Source organism: Hemicordylus capensis, chromosome 3 (assembly GCF_027244095.1).
Source record: "Hemicordylus capensis ecotype Gifberg chromosome 3, rHemCap1.1.pri, whole genome shotgun sequence".
Lineage (NCBI taxonomy): Eukaryota > Metazoa > Chordata > Lepidosauria > Squamata > Cordylidae > Hemicordylus > Hemicordylus capensis.
Window position 1 is genome coordinate 272,047,408 of NC_069659.1, and position 19,613 is coordinate 272,067,020.

General features: G+C 42.6%; 1 protein-coding gene across 5 annotated transcripts in view; it reads right to left on the reverse strand.

The window, feature by feature from the left end:
* TRUB1 (TruB pseudouridine synthase family member 1) overlaps positions 1-19,254 on the reverse strand; it is a 62,115-nt gene extending 42,861 nt beyond the window's left edge. For 2 of the 5 annotated variants that reach the window (XM_053312019.1, XM_053312020.1), the window contains exons 1-2: positions 18,984-19,254; positions 14,963-15,058 (exon numbers count right to left, since the gene is read on the reverse strand). In XM_053312019.1, the coding sequence (XP_053167994.1) occupies positions 14,963-15,058; positions 18,984-19,137 (250 nt within the window). In that variant the 5' untranslated portion in view covers positions 19,138-19,254. Of the gene's footprint in view, positions 1-14,962; positions 15,059-17,423; positions 17,632-18,983 lie in introns of those variants that run through there. The other 3 variants (XM_053312021.1, XM_053312023.1, XM_053312022.1) reach the window with 3 other exon arrangements.
* Positions 19,255-19,613: the final 359 nt, after the last annotated feature.

Sequence of the window (19,613 nt, forward strand, 5' to 3'; positions counted from 1 at the left end):
GATAATGGTGTTTGTACATTGAAATGTGTTTGCTTCATTTTGGAAGATCTAATAGAATGTTTATTCTATTTTACACATTGAAGAGGCCTTAAAGTATTTATCATATTTATAAACCGCCTAATATGTGTATCTCTAGGCAGTGTACACAATTTCAAACACAATATAAAACAGAGCAAAACAAAACAATTACACTGAATATCAAGTTAAAACAATTTCATGGGATAAAAACAGTTTGAACTTAATTTCAGTTAGAAGCCTGAGAAAACATGTGTGTCTTGACGGGCTTCCTAAAAGCAATCAGAGGTGGAGATGCTCTTATTTTGACAGGGAACATATCCCAAAGCCCTGGGGCAGCCACAGAAAAGGCCCAGTCCTGAGTTGCCACAAAACAAGCTGGTGGCAACCATAACTGGACCTTTCCAGATGATCTTAATAGGCAACAGGGTTCATGACAAATAAGGCACTCTCTATTATTTATTTATTTGATTTCTATACCGCCCTTCCAAAAGTGGCTCAGGGCAGTTTACACAGAGAAATAACAAATAAATAAGATAGATCCCTGTCCCCAAAGGGCTCACAATCTAAAAATAAATATAAGATAGACACCAGCAACAGTCACTGGAGGCACTATGCTGGGGCTGGAGAAGGCCAGTTACTCTCCCCCTGCTAAATTAAGAGAATCATCACGTTTAAAAGGAGCCTCTTTGCCCAGTTAGCAGAGGACGTTTAGTACCCTAGATCCAAGTTATTGAGGGCTTTATAGGTAATAACCAGCACTTTGTATTTTGCTTGGAAACGTATCAGCAGCCTGTGCCGTTCTTTCAAAATTGATGTTATATATAAGATGCCTTCATGTTGTCCCAGAGAACAGTCTGGCTGTCGTATTCTGTACCAATTTGTAGTTTCTCTACTATGAACAAAGGCAGCCCCATGGAGAGTGCATGATGGTAGTCAAGCCTAGAGGTTACCAACATAAGCACCACTGTTTTAAGGACAATTACCTCTAGAAATGGGCACAGCTGACATATCGGTCAAAGCTGATAAAAAGTGCTCCTGGCCACTGCCTTTTATGGCTTCAGGACTTGCTCTGTCATTTTTGTATTCATTGATTTCTGTCACTCTAGGCAGAAACACGATTTTGCACACTTTCAGAATTTTACATTAACAGATTCGAAATGTTAATGTGGTCTAGAAGAAGAATTACTGTCCTGCATTTCTGTGAGCTGAGAAAAAAGCAGCACAGACAAGTGTAACTCATTGCTAGAATGACCTTAATTCTACACTTTGGTCATTCCTTGCCAAGGGCATTTCTTGCAAGCACTGTTACAAAACTCCTTAGCAGGACTATCTAAGACAGCTGCGTGCCATTGCTTAAGTCTTAGAAAGGTTCATCAGTTGGCAAGGAAAGCCATCACTATAACTAATGAACTATTTAAAACATTATTGGCATTCAGTAGGAACCCAACTATGGCGGCAGAAGATTACTAAGGAATTAATTTACCACTTATTTTCTCACCATGGTCCTATAAAATAACTGCGAAATCTGAGATTATCTTAGAAATATTACCAATAAATAACGGATTCTACAGATCACCAGGAATCAGATGCTGATCTAACAGCTTTAATGGGTTTTGTGGGTTTCATGTTGATTTCTTGCAACATCATCAAACATTGCACAAAAGAAGAGGCAAAGGCAATACAAGAGGCAAACTAGTATGTATGCGAAACAGTGTTATATAAAAGGATTTCAAGGTTAATGACGATCTACCAAGGTGAGCTTCAAAATAAGGACTTGGATGTGGGCAGCTACTGTAACACGCTTGGCTTTCGTTAACACATTGAAGCTAAGCAGGAATGCAAAGGTTCACCACTACACTGGTTCACTACTACACTACAATTAGAGAGACCATTCAGGGAGATTTTCAGAAAAATCTCTAGTGTTTTTGCAAATCTGTATTAGTAGTGAGCAAGTGCGGCAGGTGGAAAACACAGGTTCTTCTAGAACAGGGCTGCACAACTTTGGCCCTCCAGCTGTTTTTGGACTTAATCTCTCATCATCCCCAGTCACAGTGGCCAGTAGTCAGATATGATGTGAGTTGTAGTCCAGCACCTGCCGGAGGGCTGAAGTTGTGCAACCCTGTTCTAGAATGGGGCGAAGATAGAACAAGACTTTTATCTTTATGTTTTGATAGTTTAAATCTGTCAATTTCCCCCCTTTCCACACACTTTTGAAACAAATATATTACCTTTTTGTCCAACAACATGCTCAGACAGTGGCTCAGATGGTGCAGTGCAGCACTAGAGTCTTTTAAGGTGCCTGTGTGGCAGACCTCCCACTACTGCCTGCTACTCACAGGAATTCTGCCCCTCACTGGTCTGATGGTTTGGCCATGGAAACAAAAACCTCCTCTATCCAGTGTGGTGTAGTGGTTAGAGTGCTGGACTAGGACTGGTGAGACCTGAGTTCAAATCCCCATTGCCATGATACTTGCTGGGTGATGCTAGGCCAGTCATTTCTCTCTCAGCCTAACCTACTTCACAGGGTAGTTAAGAGAAATTTAAGCATGTAGTACACCGCTCTGGGCTCCTTGGAGGAAAAGCGGGATATAAAATGTAAATATTATAATAAGTATTATAATAAGTATATGTATTATAATTACTATTATTATTATTGTTGTTGTTATTATTTCCAACCATACTGGACAGGTCTCACCAGAGGAGCCAGACAAAGAGTGCCTCTCCCATCAACAATATGGTGAGACATAACTTTAATAAATCTATACCGGATCGGTCGTCACCCGGGTCAACAAGGACCGCGCCAGGTGCTATAGTCCCTGGACATCTGGTGGCAAGTGGGCTACAGGACTCGGGATCTTCAGTTGACCAACCAGGGCTGGAGACAGCAAAGCTACTGGAAGAAACGTCGCTTAACCAAAAAATATATACAAAAAATGCCAACAAGGAAATAATGATCTGCTATTACAAGTCTAGTCCAACTAGAAGAGGTTATTTAAAAAGAATGTACCAAATTTGGAAAGAGAAGCATCCAGATACAGAAATAACAGAACAAAGGCTAGCAGACCAGAGAAGATTCATAATAAGAAATAAAGTATTCATAGGAGTTGAGCTGGAAGAACTGCAAAGAGCAACACAGGCTCAAGATATGGAAGAAGAATTACCACCAACTGAAGCAGTTGCTCAGGTGCAGATGGAGGAGGTGTTGGAAATAGAGGATACCACCATTGCTGAACTGTTTCAAAATCAAAACCAGGCAACCTCCCCTTTGCCTTCACCTCAAAAACCCAAATGCCGTTTAACAGAAAAGCAACAAGAACTAAAGCAAAAAATAACTGAGCACATGAACCAAACAACCACCAGGGTTCGACTTCCCGCTCTAAAAACAGTTGCCAAAAAACAACTTGCTCAGGCATTAAAAGATGTCAGTGCTGCACTTGCAGAAATAACAACCAATAATTTGCAAGAAACAAACCAACTAATATACAGTGCAGCAACAATAACAACACAAGAGCTCGGATATAAGATCAGTGGACCTGTAAAAAAAGAAAGCAGTATATCACCTAAATGGAAGATTAGATTAGAAAATAAAATCTCCAGGCTTAGATCAGATGCTAGTAAATTGAAAGATATGAAAGACAAGAAGCTGAAGAATGAAAACACCAAACAGTATCTGATCCAAAAATACCACCTAGATTCAAGGAAAATTAGAGAAGTCCTGGAAATAATAAAGCAGCAAATAACAGCAGTGTCAAAGAAGGTTAGCAGATATGAAGCCAGAATTACACAACACAGGCAGAATCTCCAATTCCAGTCAAATCAGAGACGTTTCTACCAAAGCATAGAAGGAGAAACTGCAAGAAACGTAGAAAAACCAAATAAAGAAAAAACAGTGCAATTCTGGTGGAAATTATGGGACAATCCAATAGATTATAATAAAAAAGCAGGCTGGATGAAAGAGGTCAGAAAATGTAACCAACAAATGCAAGATCTAATAATAACACCAGAATTAATAAGTGAAAGAGCAAAGAAAATTAAAAATTGGACTGCGCCAGGCGACGATGAACTGCATGGCTTCTGGCTTAAACACCTAACAAGCCTTCATAAACAACTATCAAAACAGTTCAATCACATTATGAAAGGTGGTGATATTGAACAATGGCTAACAACTGGGAAAACTCATCTCATTATGAAAGACCCAGCAAAAGGTGCAGTTCCAAATAATTATAGACCGATAACCTGCCTGCCAACCATGTTCAAATTATGAACTGGAATAATAGCAGATGAAGTGATGCAACACTTATTAACTAACAAACAGCTTCCAGTTGAACAGAAAGGAAATTGCCCGAACACCAGAGGCACAAAAGACCAGCTGCTGATTGACAAAATGATCTTAGAAAACTGCAAGAGAAGAAAAACCAATCTAAGTGTTGCATGGATTGACTACAACAAAGCCTTCGATTCATTGCCTCACACATGGATACTAAAATGTTTAGAAACAACAGCAAAAACATTCAGATATTTATAAAAAAAGCAATGAGCATGTGGAGTACACAGTTAACAATCAATGGCGAGACACTTGGACAGGTTAGCATTAGAAGAGGCATTTTCTAAGGGGACTCACTATCCCCTCTATTGTTTGTAATCGCCATGACCCCACTTTCACAAATACTAAACAAAACAAGTCTCGGATACCAAACATCTAAAACATCCAGTCAAATCAACCATCTGCTGTACATGGACGATCTGAAGTTGTATGGAAAGTCCCAGTCAGAAATCGAATCACTGCTAAACACTGTCCCTATATTCAGTAGCGATATAGCAATGTAGTTTGGACTAGACAAGTGTGCTGCATTAATAATGAACAGAGGGAAAATAACAAAAACAGAAGGAATAGAACTGCCCAATGGAAGCAACATCAAGAACCTGGAAGAGAAAGAACATTACAAATACTTGGACATTCTCCAGGCTGATAACATCACACACACTGAAGTTAAAAGAAAAATTGGAAGTGAATACATCAGGAGAGTCAGAAAAATCCTCAAGTCCAAACTCAATGGCGGGAACATCATACAAGCCATAAACACCTAGGCTATACCTGTTATCAGATACACTGCAGGGATAATAGACTGGACCCAGGCAGAGCTAGAGACGCTAGATTGTAAGACCAGGAAAACCATGACCATCAATCATGCTCTGCACCCCCGCAGTTATGTAGATAGGCTCTACCTCCCTCGCTGCTCAGGTGGAAGAGGAATGCTGCAAGTCCATCAAACAGAGGAGGAGAAAAGAGGCCTTGAAGAATATATCAAGGACAGTGAAGAAGATGCACTTCAAATGGTCAATAACGAGAAACTATTCAACACCAATGAAACAAAACAGGCCTACAAGAAAGAACAAGTCAAGAACCGAGCAGAAAAATGGAGAAATAAGCCCCTGCATGGTCAATATTTACACAATATAAGTGGAAAATCAGACATCACCAAGACCTGGCAATGGCTTAAGAATGGCAATTTGAAGAAAGAAACAGAGGGTTTAATACTGGCTGCACAAGAACAGGCACTAAGAACAAATGCAATAAGAGCAAAAGTCGAAAAATCCACCACAAACAGCAAGTTCCGCCTTTGTAAAGAAGCAGATGAAACAGTGGATCACCTGATCAGCTGTTGTAAGAAGATCGCACAGACTGACTACAAACAAAGGCATGACAAGGTAGCAGGGATGATACACTGGAACATCTGCAAAAAATACAAGCTACCTGTAGCCAAACATTGGTGGGACCATAAAATTGAAAAAGTTGAAGAAAATGAAGATGTAAAAATATTATGGGACTTCCGACTACAAACAGACAAACATCTGCCACACAATACACCAGATATCACTGTAGTCGAGAAGAAAGAAAAACAAGTCAAAATAATCGACATAGCAATATCAGGGGATAGCAGAATAGAAGAAAAAGAAATAGAAAAAATCACCAAATACAAAGATCTACAAATTGAAATTGAAAGGCTGTGGCAGAAGAAGACCAAAATAATCCCAGTGGTAATTGGCGCCCTGGGTGCAGTTCCAAAAGACCTTGAAGAGCACCTCAACACCATAGGGGCCACAGATATCACCATCAACCAATTACAAAAAGCAGCTTTACTGGGAACAGCCTATATTCTGCGACGATATCTATAACCATTGACAATAAAATTCTGGCATCCCAGGTCCTTGGGAAGGACTCGATGTCTGGATAAAACAAACCAGTCAATAACACCTGTCTGTAAACAAGAAATAATAATAATAATATCAATATCATCCCCTGAGGACCCACCAGCTCTTCACTCTTCCTCCCCCCTCATCTTCTTCTGTTCTTCTTCCTCCACAACTGCCATCCTCCCAACATCCCACACTCCTTGGCATCAGGAGCCCATAAAAAGAAATACAGTGGTAACAGAAAGCTATAACAACACACTGTCCAAATGCAGTGTCCATTGTTGTGTTTTGCCCCAATGACAGTAAAATTTGAAATGGTACTGTTAAACAAGTAGCTATTGCAAGTACACAATTTTAGCAATTTATATGAAGAAGACCAATTCAATCTCTGTTCCATAAGAAGAGAAAGGGAATATGTGGCCAGGAGCCGGGGGTTGGGGGAGGGGAGAGATAGCTAAGTGTACAGAGGGGCTCCCAAAATCAAAATTGTGAGCCAGTGAGGTACAGAAGACCAAGAGTTGTATGTGTATTCAAGATGGTCAAACCCAAATCCCTGCTCAGCCATGAAGGAGTCTGGTGGCTTTGGGCAGGTCACTGTTGATTACTTTAACTCACAGAGCCATTTAGGATGATTATGATGATGATAATTTTAAAGCATTTTGTACTGAAGTACTATTAAATCTAGACTCCCAATAGCACTGAAGCACATTAAATTTGGCATCGGCTTCCTCTCAGTAGCAGAGACACTATATGAGGCTTCAGGAGCACAAGTGATGATCAGTTGTTACAGGTCTGAAAATGTCTTAATAAAAAGGGAAACATGCAGGGATACCCACCACCACCTGCAATCAACCTGGTTTGCTGCTTCTATTAAACTGTTTCCTGAAGTCATCATTTACCAAGGATGCAAGTGGTTCATACTATTCCAATGTGCCATAAAATTAGCTTACTTGTAGATGACACCATTTTATACATGACAAACCCCCATCCTTCTTACCAATAATTCAGAAGTTGCTAGCCCAGTATGGAAGCAAGTCTGGGTTTAAAGTTAATTAATTAATTACTTTTGTCTCTGGGCGGTTAACGTAAAAACAATTAACACACATATGAAAGTTAAAACAATGCAACAATTTTAAAACAGCCATAAAATTAAAAACAGACAGTTTTTAAAAGCTGGGAAAGCCTGGGTGAAAAGATTGGTTTTCAGGTGTTTTTTTTAAATTGCCAGAGATTGGGAGGATCGTATCTCAGCAGGGAGCGCATTCCACAATCTCAGGGCAGCAACCGAGAAGGCCTGTCTTTGTGTAGCCACCAAACAGGTTGGTGGTAGCTGGAGACAGACCTCCTCTGAGTACTTCAATGAGCGGTGTGGCTCTCTTAAATACCCAGGGCCTAAGCCATTTAGGGCTTTATAAGTTATAACTAGCACTTTGTATTTTGCCCGGAAACCTATTGGCAGCCAGTGAGGCTCCATCAGCAGAGGAATAATGTGGTCTCTCCAAGATGACCCAGAGACCAGCCCGGCTGCCACATTCTGAACCAACTGGAGTTTCTGGACTACGTACAAAGGCAGCCCCACTTAGAGCGCATTACAAAAGTCAAGTCTGGAGGTTACCAACAGATCTACCACTGTTTTGAGGTCATTGATCTTGAGAAACGGGCACAGCTGGCGTATCAGTCGAAGCTGATAGAAAGCCCATCTGGCTACCACCTCAACCTGAGAAATCAAGGAGAGGTATAGATCCAGAAGAACTCCCAGACTGCGAACCTGTCAGGCAGGCATTTAGAGAGGATATGCCAGCTCCTGAGGAAGTTGGCATGGAGAAGTAGATCTGGGTGTCATCAGCGTACTAGTAACACCCAGATCCAAATCTCCGGATGATCTCTCCCAGTGATTTCATGTAGATGTTAGGAACATAGGAAACATAGGAAACTGCCATGTACCGAGTCAGACCATTGGTCTATCTAGCTCCGTATTGTCTTCACAGACTGGCAGCAGCTTCTCCAAGGTTGCAGGCAGGAATCTCTCTCAGCCCTATAGGGAACTTGAAACCTTCTGCTCTTCCCAGAGCGGCTTCATCCCCTGAGGGGAATATCTTGCAGTGCTCACACATCAAGTATCCCATTCATATGTAACCAGGGCAGACCTTGCTTAGCTATGGGGACAAGTCATGCTTGCTACCACAAGACCAGCTCTCCTCTCCATATTGCGCCGCGCAGTTTCCGCTCAGCCTCGCGTGGAGCTCCGCTGCCACCGCCAGCATATCAACCAGTGGTCCAGCTGGAGCTGCCCTTGGCAGCAACCTCCGCCTGCAGCAGACTCAGCACCAAGTTGATGAGGTGGTGGACATCATGAGAGTCAATGCTTAAAAAGCATTGGAGAAAGTACGGAACCTTGAGGGACTCCATACTTAAGCTCTGATCTCGAAGAGCAACAGTCTCCAATCGACACCATCTGGAATCTGTCCGAGAGGTAGGAGCAGAACCACTGTAAAACAGTGCCTCCCACCCCCAAGGGGTGGGGGATACACTTGGGGGCAATAATGTCTACTGCCCTGGTGAGCAGGTTGTTCCAATTCTCACTAGGGCATCTACAAGATCACCAGCAAAGTCAACATTGAATCCCTCCAAGGCTCCTTGGAATCTTACTGGATCCAATAACCTCTTCGGGCGGACCATTCTAAGAGGCCAACCACCCCTTCGGAGGTGGGAAGTGGTTGTAAGTCCAACCTTAACCAGATGGTGGTCCGACCATGACAATGGGGAGATCAAAGGAGTCCCCACCCACAGAACACCACCCTGATCAGAGTAAAAGACCAAATCAAGCTTGTGACCTGCAATATGCGTCAGTCCAGAGACCGCTTGGGACTTGCGCATAGTTGTCATGGCTACTATGAACTCCTGAGCTGCCCCAGACAAATTGGTCCCAAAACCAACACTGAAGTCCCCCAGCACCAAAAGTCTGGGAGACTCCAAAACCGAGTTCTGCGACCAAGTCCGTGAGCTCAGTAAGGGATTCCGTTGGGTAGCAGGGCAATCGGTACACCAACAGAAGTCCCAATCTATCCCTGGTCCCCAAACTCAAGTACACACATTCAATATGGTCCGATACCCTAACAGGGACCCTGGTAAGGGAGATGTTATCCTTATACACCACAGCCATTCCAATTCCCCACCCATGTCCCCTCACCTGCTCCTCTACAGAATAGCCTGAACGGAGAAGCTGGGACCAGACTGAACCACTAGCCTCGCCCAACCAAGTCTCGGTAATACATACCAGGTCAGCCCCTTCATCCATAATCAAATCATGGATGAGTTCAGGCTTATTGTGGACTGCCCTGGCATTGCAGAGGAGCAAGGTAAGGCTATGTGGGTTGTTGGCAGTGCTCACCGAGGTCAAAGAGCTGGCAGGACAGCCAGAAGGGGAGACAGCTAATACATTTCTGACTACCCTTCCCCTGGAACGGCCTGCAGACCTGCCAACGTTTCTTCTTCTATTACCCACCACCACCGGAATAGCTGCCCAACAGTTAATGAAGGTGCCCCGTTTCCCCATATCTAGACAAACCCAAACACATTGCAGCAACTTCAACCCAATTCCCAAATAGCTAAAAACCAATGAAACAGAGGCCCTCTAGCCCTCGTTCTCACCCAAAGTGGTTCCTCCAAAGGGGCGACCCCCTTTGGTGTCGCCCTGCCGGTGGTGGGCCCGCTGCCACAAGCAGCCTCCTATAAAGCCCAAAACTGAGCAGATGAACAGCTGGGTCACTCAGGGGCTGGTCCCAATCCTGCACTCACTCTCCACACACTCCCCACAGATGTTACCTACAGGCAGCAGCCCCACAGGGGAAGCAGGAGTAGCCAGGCAACAGCAGAAGGAGCCCCCAAGACTCACCTGGTCTCTCACCCCAGGCAATATTGGGTGGGAAGCAGACGGACTTCTCCCTCTCTTCCGCTGGGCTTCTAACACCCTGAAGCCACAAGCAGCCTCCTATAAAGCCCAAAACTGAGCAGATGACCCAAGGAACAGCTGAGTCAGTCAGGGGCTGGTCCCAGTCCTGCACTCACTCTCCACACAGACCCCACAGATGTTACCTACAGGCAGCAGCCCCGCAGGGGAAGCAGGAGTAGCCAGGCAACAGCAGAAGGAGCCCCCAAGACCCACCTGGTCTCTCACCCCAGGCAGTATTGGGTGGGAAGCAGATGGACTTCTACCTCTCCTCTGCTGGGCTTTTGCTTTTATGCAAAATTGGGGATTATATTACAACCCCAAACTCCTCTATTGTCAAAACACTCCACTAATCCTGAAAAAAAACAAAATCTGGGTCTCAGTTAAAGTTGTGCATAGCCAGAAAAAAGTTCAGATAATACTTTGTATAACTCAACTGTGCAGCTCATGACCCGCTCATGGAGAATAACACTTAGATGTAGACAGCATCACTGATCAGGCCAGCTACATAGTGGGCAGCCAGGCATATATAACTGAAGGATCTCCAATTCTTTTCAGTTGACAAAGCATCTAGAAGTGTCAAGTTGCTGTAAAACTCAACATTACAGGAAATTAGAGAGACTATTCAGTTGCAAAATGCCAAGATTTATTCTGACATACCATGGCAGTCAAATTCATAAGCACAAAAGACACTCAATTACATCAGAAACACAACTTAATAATTTCACTCGTCAATCAATAGTGAGTTTTACTCAGTATAAAGAATCTACAGCAAGTGGTCAGTTTGTACTTCAGCTTGGTTTGAATATATGACCCTGGCTACTGAGTAACCATCTGTATATCACTCTTAACTACTCACTCTCTGACATGAAGGATGTGTTTATACACTCACTTATCCCAACAAAATAATCCCTGTTGCATTTCCAACATCTGAATTGTTCATATATTCAAGGGACACATCAGAGTGAATCAGCTGCTCCTAGCAAGACCGTATTTATCCTGGGACAGCAACAACAACAAATAACACGTTCAGAGGCAGTATGCCGTTTCTGGGAAGCAAGCACAGGAGAGAGGCACTGCCTTTACACCCTGTGTGTGGGCTTCCCAGAGACATTTGATTGGCAGATATGAGAATGAGGACCCTGGATTGGATGGACCTTTGGTTTGATCCAGCCAGTGGGGTGTATGTGGTTCTTATATTATTTACAGGGCTGCTATCTTTAATAGGTGGAATTCATAGTTCTATAGGCAAACAACAGGAAATCCATGGTTATTGACCTACGGTAGCTAGTAGCCAAGGATATGTGGATGTATCACCATGGTATACCTTTTTCTTCTGCATGGATAATTCTAGACTACACATAGTATACTAGAATATTTAGGCTACACCTCATTGGCTGCATATATTCCAAATTGTTTTCAGATAGAGATATGGTGTTGCATGTTACCTGATCAAAAAAAAACCAGGAAGCACAAGTAAAGTAAACTCCCTTTTTTGTACCAGCTGTGTTAAAGTAAACTGCATAGGAGATACAAACAAGCTGAGTACAGAAATTAGGCTGACCTCTTCTCCATAGAATTCTTCCCAAATGTTATGGCAGCTACACAAAAACAGGAAGCATAATTTATTTGTGCTTCCAGTTTTCACAGTGGCCAATAACATCCTCACCTCAAGAGGACTAATTTGTCAACAGTACTCTGAACTCCATTCAGCAAACAGGGCGATACCTAAAAGCTCTTACTCTATAGGCAAGAGTAAGGGCACCCAAATTATGTGGGTGACAACACAAAGCCTGAAGGGAAATGTGATACTAGGGACATGCTATCGCCCTCCGGATCAAAACACTGACAGTGACTGGAAATCACTGCAGAAGGAAATCAGGGAGTCATCAGAGAGACAGAACTATAACACTAGGTGACTTCAATTACCCACACACAGTCTGGGTAAATTCACATTCAGGTAATGACAAAGAGGCCAGATTTATAGATATGCTGAATGACTGTGTCATAGAACAATTGGTCATTGAACCAACCAGAAAGAAGGTGACCTTGGATTTAATCCTGAGTGGTGTACAGGACCTGGGGCGGGAAGTTAGTGTCATGGAGCTTTGAGGAAACAGTTACCATAGTGTGATCCAATTCAGCATACATGCGAGGAGAGAATCGCCTAGGGAGTCTAACACAGACACTTGGATTTTCAAAAGAAGAAATTTCTCTAAAATGAGGAGTTTTGTGAAAAGAAAACTGAAAGGGAAAAATCAGGAAAGTCACTTTGCTCCAGAATGCATGGAGTTATTTAAACCCACAATAATAGAAGCCCAGTTAGAACATATACCAAAAAGGAGGAAAGATACCACTAAGTGTGGGACTAACAAGTAAAGGCAAGGAAGCTATAAAGAGAAGGAAATGTCAGAAATTGGAAGTCCTGCCAAAATGAACAGCAAGGAACACAAACTCTGGCAAAAGAAATGCAAGAAAACAATAAGGGAAGTGAAAAGAGAGTTTGGGGGAACCTTTAGCTGAAAGCATCAAGGAGAATAACAAACTTCTTTGAATACATCAGAAGCAGGAAACCTGCCAGGGAGGTGGTTGGTCCATTAGATGATGAGAGCATGAAAGATTATTAAGGAAGAAATGGAAATTGCAGAGAAGCTAAAGGAGTTCTTTGCATCAGTCTTCACAGCAAAGGATACTGTGCCTGAACCAAGCTTCTCAGCGACAGAGGCTAAATAACTGAGTCAGAGATGACAAGAGATCATGTTATAAACTGTGTGGAAAAATTAAAAATTATCAAATCACCAGGGCCAGATGGCATCCATCCGAGAGTCCTTAAAGAACTCAAATGTGAAACTTGCAAAGATACTGTGTGTATATAGCTTTTCCCTACAATCAGGCTCTGTACCGGAGGACTGGGAAGTAGCCAATGTAACATCAATTTTCAAAAAGGGATCCGGGGGCATCCGTGAAATTACAGGTGGGTTAGCTTAATGTCTATTCCAGGAAAATTGATGGAAAGCATTTTTAAGGATAAAATTGTTAACTATATAGAAGAACTGGCCTTGCTGAAGGAGAGCCAGCATGGCTTCTGCAAAGGTGAATCTTGCCTCACCAACCTTTTGGAGTTCTTTGAGTGTGACAATGAGTGTGTGCATAAAGGTAATCCAGTTGACACAGGATACCTGGACTTTCAAAACGATTTTGAGAAAGTTCCTCATCAAAGACTCCTGAGAAAACTTAGCAGTCATAGGATAAGGGACAGGTTCATATGTAGACTGCTAACTGGTTGAAGGTCAGGAAACAGAGGGTAGATATAAATGGACAGTTCTCTAAATGGAGGGAAGTAAGAAGTGAGGTCCCCCAAGGATCTTGACTGGGACCGGTGTTTTTTAATTTATTCATAAATAATCTACAAGTTGGGGTAAGCAGCAAGATGGTCAGATTTTCAGATGACACCAAACTATTTAGGGTAGTGAAATCCAAAAGAGATTGTGAAGCGCTCCAAGAGGATCTCTCCAAACTGGGGGATTGGTAACAAAATGGCAAATGAGGTTCAGTGTTAGCAAGTGTAAAGTGATGTATATTGGGGCAAAAAACCCCAACTTCACATATATACTGATGGCGTCTGTGCTGTTGGGGACTGACCAGGAGAGGGATCTTGCAGGGTCGTGGTGGACAGCTCGTTTAAAGTGTTGACTCAGTCTGTGGCAGCTGTGAAAAAGGCCAATTCCATGCTTGGAATCATTAGGAAGGGGGCTGAAAATAAAACAATATTATAATGTCCTTATACAATACTATGGTGGGGCCACATTTGGAATATTGTGTACAGTTCTGGTTAACATATCTTAAGGAGGACATTGTAGAACTGGAAAAGGTGCAGAAGAAGGCAACCAAGGTGACCAGGGGCCTAGAGCACCTTTCTTACAAGGCAAGGTTACAACACCTGGGGATTTTTAGTTCAGAAAAAAGACGAGTGAGGCAATATAGCTCTAAAGATCAGTTGCAGTAGAGCAGGGATGCTCAACTTTGGCCCTCCTGCATATGTTGGCCTACAACTCCCATAACCCCTGGCTTTGGGCCACTGTGGCTGTGGATTATGGGGGCTGTAGTCCAAAAACAGCCGGAGAGTCAAAGTTGAGCAGCCCTGCAGTAGAGCAACAAAAAGAGAGAATGCATGCCCTCAGCTCTTGCCTATGGGCTTCCAAAGGACCTGGTGGGCCACTGTATGAAACTGGATGCTGGACTAGATGGGCCTTGGGTCTCATCCAGCAGGGTGTTCAATCATCATCAGTACATGTAACTCAGAGGCATTTCAGGATTCTTATCTGTTACAGAATCTGTAAGCCTCACTTCTGAAAACCTTAATTATTCAAAGAACATAATGAGATTTCTAGAAGCCAAGACCTAACATCTAAGAGTCTTTATATTTACTCCACAAAACTTTAAAAACTTAAAGACTTTAAAACTGCAGGTATGTCCCAACAATTTCCTGCACAGTGAAGACGAACAGAAATGAACACTGAAATCTGAACATTAATGTCAGAGGGGGAGGTGTGGTGTAGTGGTTAGAGTGCCGGGCTAGGATCAGGGAGACTCGAGTTCAAATCTCCGTTCAGCCATAAAACTTACTGGGTGACCATGGGCCAATCACTTATCTCTCAGCCTAACCTACCTCACAAGGTTATTGTGAGGATAAACAATTATATACACTACTCTGGTCTCCTTGGAGGAAGAGCTATATAGGAAGGATATAAATATAGTAAACAACAATTCTTGGGGGATACATGCAGTTCTTTAAGTTACCTAGTACTCCTGTAGCCATGCTGTCCAGAGTCCCACCATGTCCAATCTTAAAAATGTGTTTCCTCTTCTTCCAACGAGGTTTTGGTAGTCCAGCTTCTGGGGGAAAGAAGAATCCAAAGGATATTATTTAAAATATTTATACTCCGCCGCTCCAATGCACTACTGCTCGGGGCGGCTCACAACAATAAGATAGACACGAGATACAATAGTTTTCAGATTAAAAACCACAATCATCATTAGGTTCAAATTAAAACTGAAAATTATAAAAAGCTATAAGATAAGAATAAGAAGTTGCATATAACTTTTCCAGAAATAACAAACAAGGCAGATATGCAAGTCTGACATTGATATCGGAAAGTTCCAAAGTGGCACAATTAATTCAGTGAAAACATCTTAATACCAAGAGGATAGAAAATTGTGAATTAGAATCATAAGAATTTCCACATCAAAATGAACAGCCAGAATTACTTCTCACCTCTAGCACTAGCTAGCATCAGAGAATAATTTTAATATATTTAACATTCAGCATGCTTTATTTTCCACAGCAATATACAAGGAATCTCACATTTACTTATTTGTTACAGTAATAAAACCGTAACTGGTAACAATCAGAGAAATCTTCTAGTGTTGCCAATAGGGCACAGCAGTCTTTCAATATGTTTCCCACATTTAATTACATATAATGGCTTAGATCCAGAAAACTGCATGCACAACCAAGTCCCTCATTGGCTATGGAAAGATAACACACAAGATTGCAAACTGTTCCATAAATGACAACAAGAAAGCCCTGGCTATATTTCCATATCCCAGCTACTGCATCATAGGCAGATGGCCACATAGTGCTCAAACGAGAGTAAGCAGTTTGTACAGAGGTAAAACTCAGGTTCAACTCTTAACCAATTTCTGAAGCTCACAAAAGTCCTGTTCAAATTTCTAATGTATTGGGTACAGTATATTCAGGTACAGGGGAAAAGAAAGTCCACCGAGAAACGATACCCAGGTGCTAATGCATACCTACCAACATGTCCCTATTTTCCCATTCAGGTGAATGAGAAAATAGGGACATGTTGGCAGGTATGCTCACATGCTCCAGAATCATGTTGTCTGCCCTCTACAGCTTCAGTACACCACTATGTTCTCAATTTCCCCTCTATCTGGCTGTTTTGTACCCAGCTGCTTATATGTGAACAGGGATTATGTTTTTACCTATTCATGGGATAGGTTGTGAGGTTAACCTTGTTCTGAATCACCTGGATGACGGGCGAGGTACACATGTAAAGACATTTTAAAAACTCAACAGGTTGCATATTGTAGACTGAATGGGATTGGACTATTGTGAGGCGAGTCTCACAATCAGTGAGACTCACCGTAAGGGGGTTAGCGGGGAGAGCGGGCTTAGCAGACGATCAAGGCAGCAGCTGTGGGCGGCCAGATCGACTGCCCACACAACTGCCAGCTGTCACAGAGCCGGCGAGAATCGGGGGCCACATAGCACCCAGAAGTCCCCAGAAGTTCCAGGATGCCCCGCGCAAGTGCGGGGGGCATGCTGGAGAGACCCCCGAGCCCCGGAGGAGGGCTCCTCGTGTGTTGCCACGGTGCGGAGCCACTCCGAGGCAATACACAATAAAAAAACCGCAGTTAACAGAGCTCTCGCTCCGTTAACCTTGTTTTAGGTTAGGGCTACTTAAGTGGGTTACTCACTTTAAGGAAACCGAGCTCGCCTGCGAGCCTGGTGGTTCTCACGCTCGCCTAAAAGTGGGCTAGGCTCCCTTAGCCCACTTTCTGGTGATTGTGAGAATCGCCTCTGTATATTTCAATAGTGAACAACATACAGTGAATAAGGGTTAATACTATTAATTAGCAACCTTTACAATATTATTCCATTCTAGAATTTTTACAGATACAAAACAATACAAAATTATTTTTTCGTTCCAAGGAGGTTATTCAATCTGTTCAGTCCAGACTCAGTTTAATACATTCAAGTTTAGGTACTTCTTGGCCCTCTGAAATCAGAGGGCCAAGAAGTACCTAAACTTGAATGCATTAAACTGAGTCTGGACTGAACAGATTGAACAACCTCCTTGGAACGAAAAAATAATTTTTCCCCCCCAAGACACAGAAAAAATACTAAGAAGCTAACTTACAACATATCCCCACATCTTGCTAATATATGTTGGTACCATGTTGCACCCAGAACCCCAGTAAGAGATGCAACTTGTACATTTAATAACTTTAATAAGTTATTGGATTTAATAAGTTGGATGTTAAACTTTGATAAGCACTTTCAATATGGATCTGTCATGAACACCAAGCCTGACCCCATAATACCTGGGTCTGACACTGAAGACTCACAGGACAAGGTTCGGTTTGGGAACCTAAACCACTAGGGATGGCTGTACCCCCTACCCTATCCTACTGACTCAGATAAAGCTGAGACACTACTAACTTCACCAACACTTACCCAGCTCCACCATAACCAGTATTTAGAAAACAGGGTACAGGCCCTTTAAGACCTGGGGCATTCCAGGCTCTGGCAGGACTGCATTTCTCACTCTTTTCAAGGCTTCAGTTTGTTTCTGCCTCTTGTGTGTGGATCCAACTTTGGTATGGATGTTCTCTGACTGGTTCTGGTTTCCTGATCACCTGCTTGTTGTGACTTTGCCCTGATTTACACCTGGTGGACTGATTTTTCTGGCTGCAAGCTGTGATTTTGACCTAGCTTGCTCCTAATGAATTGATTCCCTTACATGCTGCAACTTTGGCTTTGCTTACCCCAAATGGTTTGCTTTCTGACTCATCTCTTGACGGAGCATTCTCCTGACACACCTGTCCACTCCAAACAAGACAGGATCCTCAACATGAAGAACAGCCTACACACTGCAGAAACAATTCCTAAGACACAGGCAGTCCCAGTCAATGTGGTTACTGCCGCCTCCCATTCTTAGGCAGACAAACTGAGCTCAGAGATCAACAGCAGTCACTCCACTGCTGCCATCTCTTTAATGTCACAGTCAACTGTTGTTGTCTAGGACAATTAAGGGAAGCTTGCTTTAATCAATCCAGTCCTGAGTTGGATTCTTAGATCAGTGCTGTATTTCCAAGTGAGTTGAAATACTCTTAAAATCTTGTCAAGTCCGATGAATTTCGACAGAATTTCTTCCTCAGTGACTTTTCATATATTTTCATTTTCACAAAGACATGATGCCTCCTGACTCACCCTTCTCACTTATTGGCACATTTTTATTCTGTATGTTGTGCCCTTATTATTCAAATACAAACCAAATACATTGGCTTAAAATACAAACATTTAATGCAAAGTTTACAGGACTTCAACTCACTTGGAAATATAGCACTGAGTTAATAAGAATCCAAGATGACTTAGCTCACTTGGCAGTACAATATTACTACATATGTCTGAGGACTTTTACAATATTACTACATATGTCTGAGGACTTAATCAGCATATATGTGAGGATTTTTAATGTTTTATGACTTTTTTAAAATTCTTGAGTTGTAAGCAATTTTATGCAGGATTTTTAATTTTTATCACTAAAATATCCATTTATATTATTTCTTTGGAGTTATATATTATAGCTTAGGATTATATTAGATTTTCCTGATCTTTTATATTGTTTTGGGCACACAGGAACGACACAATTGTGCAGTGCTGCTGAGCCACTCACTGGAGCGTATCAATTCCCATCTGTGTTCAATTCAACCACTGCACCAGAGTCCTTTCATACCAATGCCAACTGGGGAAACACTATCTACCAAGTCAGTCCCCACTTATTGTATTGGGAGGACAGAGAACGAATGTGGATACTAATCCCTTACAATGACTGTGTAGGAAATGGCCAACTTTATTTGTCATTCGGGGATTCTACTACACAGTACCCTGAGTCCCCACTTCTCTCAAAGCCACCCATCCTCAGCTGCGCTGTCACGTTACCTAGCAACAGCCCCAGCCCACCCGCTATTTCCAAGACATTCCCTTCCAGCCCTTTCCCCTCAATAGTGGTACCTGTCAATAGCTTCTCCCTAAGCTGGTTCAGTACAGCTGCAGAAGTGGTCCCTTTGGGTTTATATACAGCAAACAGTCCATTAAGAGACAGGAGCTTAGCAGCTACTGTTTTACTTGTTACCGCACCTAACACTCCTTGCACTGTCCCAGCCATAAGCTATAGGAACAAGAGCACCACAGTTCTGTGGCATTGATTCCTCCAGCTACAGTTCCGCTTTCTGACCACGTGGCTCTACAGAAAATGCAGCGGAGTCCTCGCAACAGCGGCTACTTCCCTTGGAATGAGAAAGAGCCCCGCCCATAAGCTGCAGAGCCTTGGGGGAGTTGTAGTCCTCTTTTTTTGTTTCGGGTGAAGGGGCTTGTGGGAGTTGTAGTCTACACTTCTTATTGGACTGTTTACAAGATGCAGACTACGATCGAGCAGAGTTCTTAGTTTTAATCCGAACGTGCTCACTTTGTCTTTACAATACCAGATGCAGAATCATAATACTTGTGTGGCTTCAAACTGTACTAGAGGTTGACTAACGAGCTTGACTGAAATGGGTTCATAATAAACGTAGGGGCTTCTCATCATGAGATCCTTCTTCAAAAAGGTTTGCAGTAACCTTTTTGATGAAGGATCATCTCTTC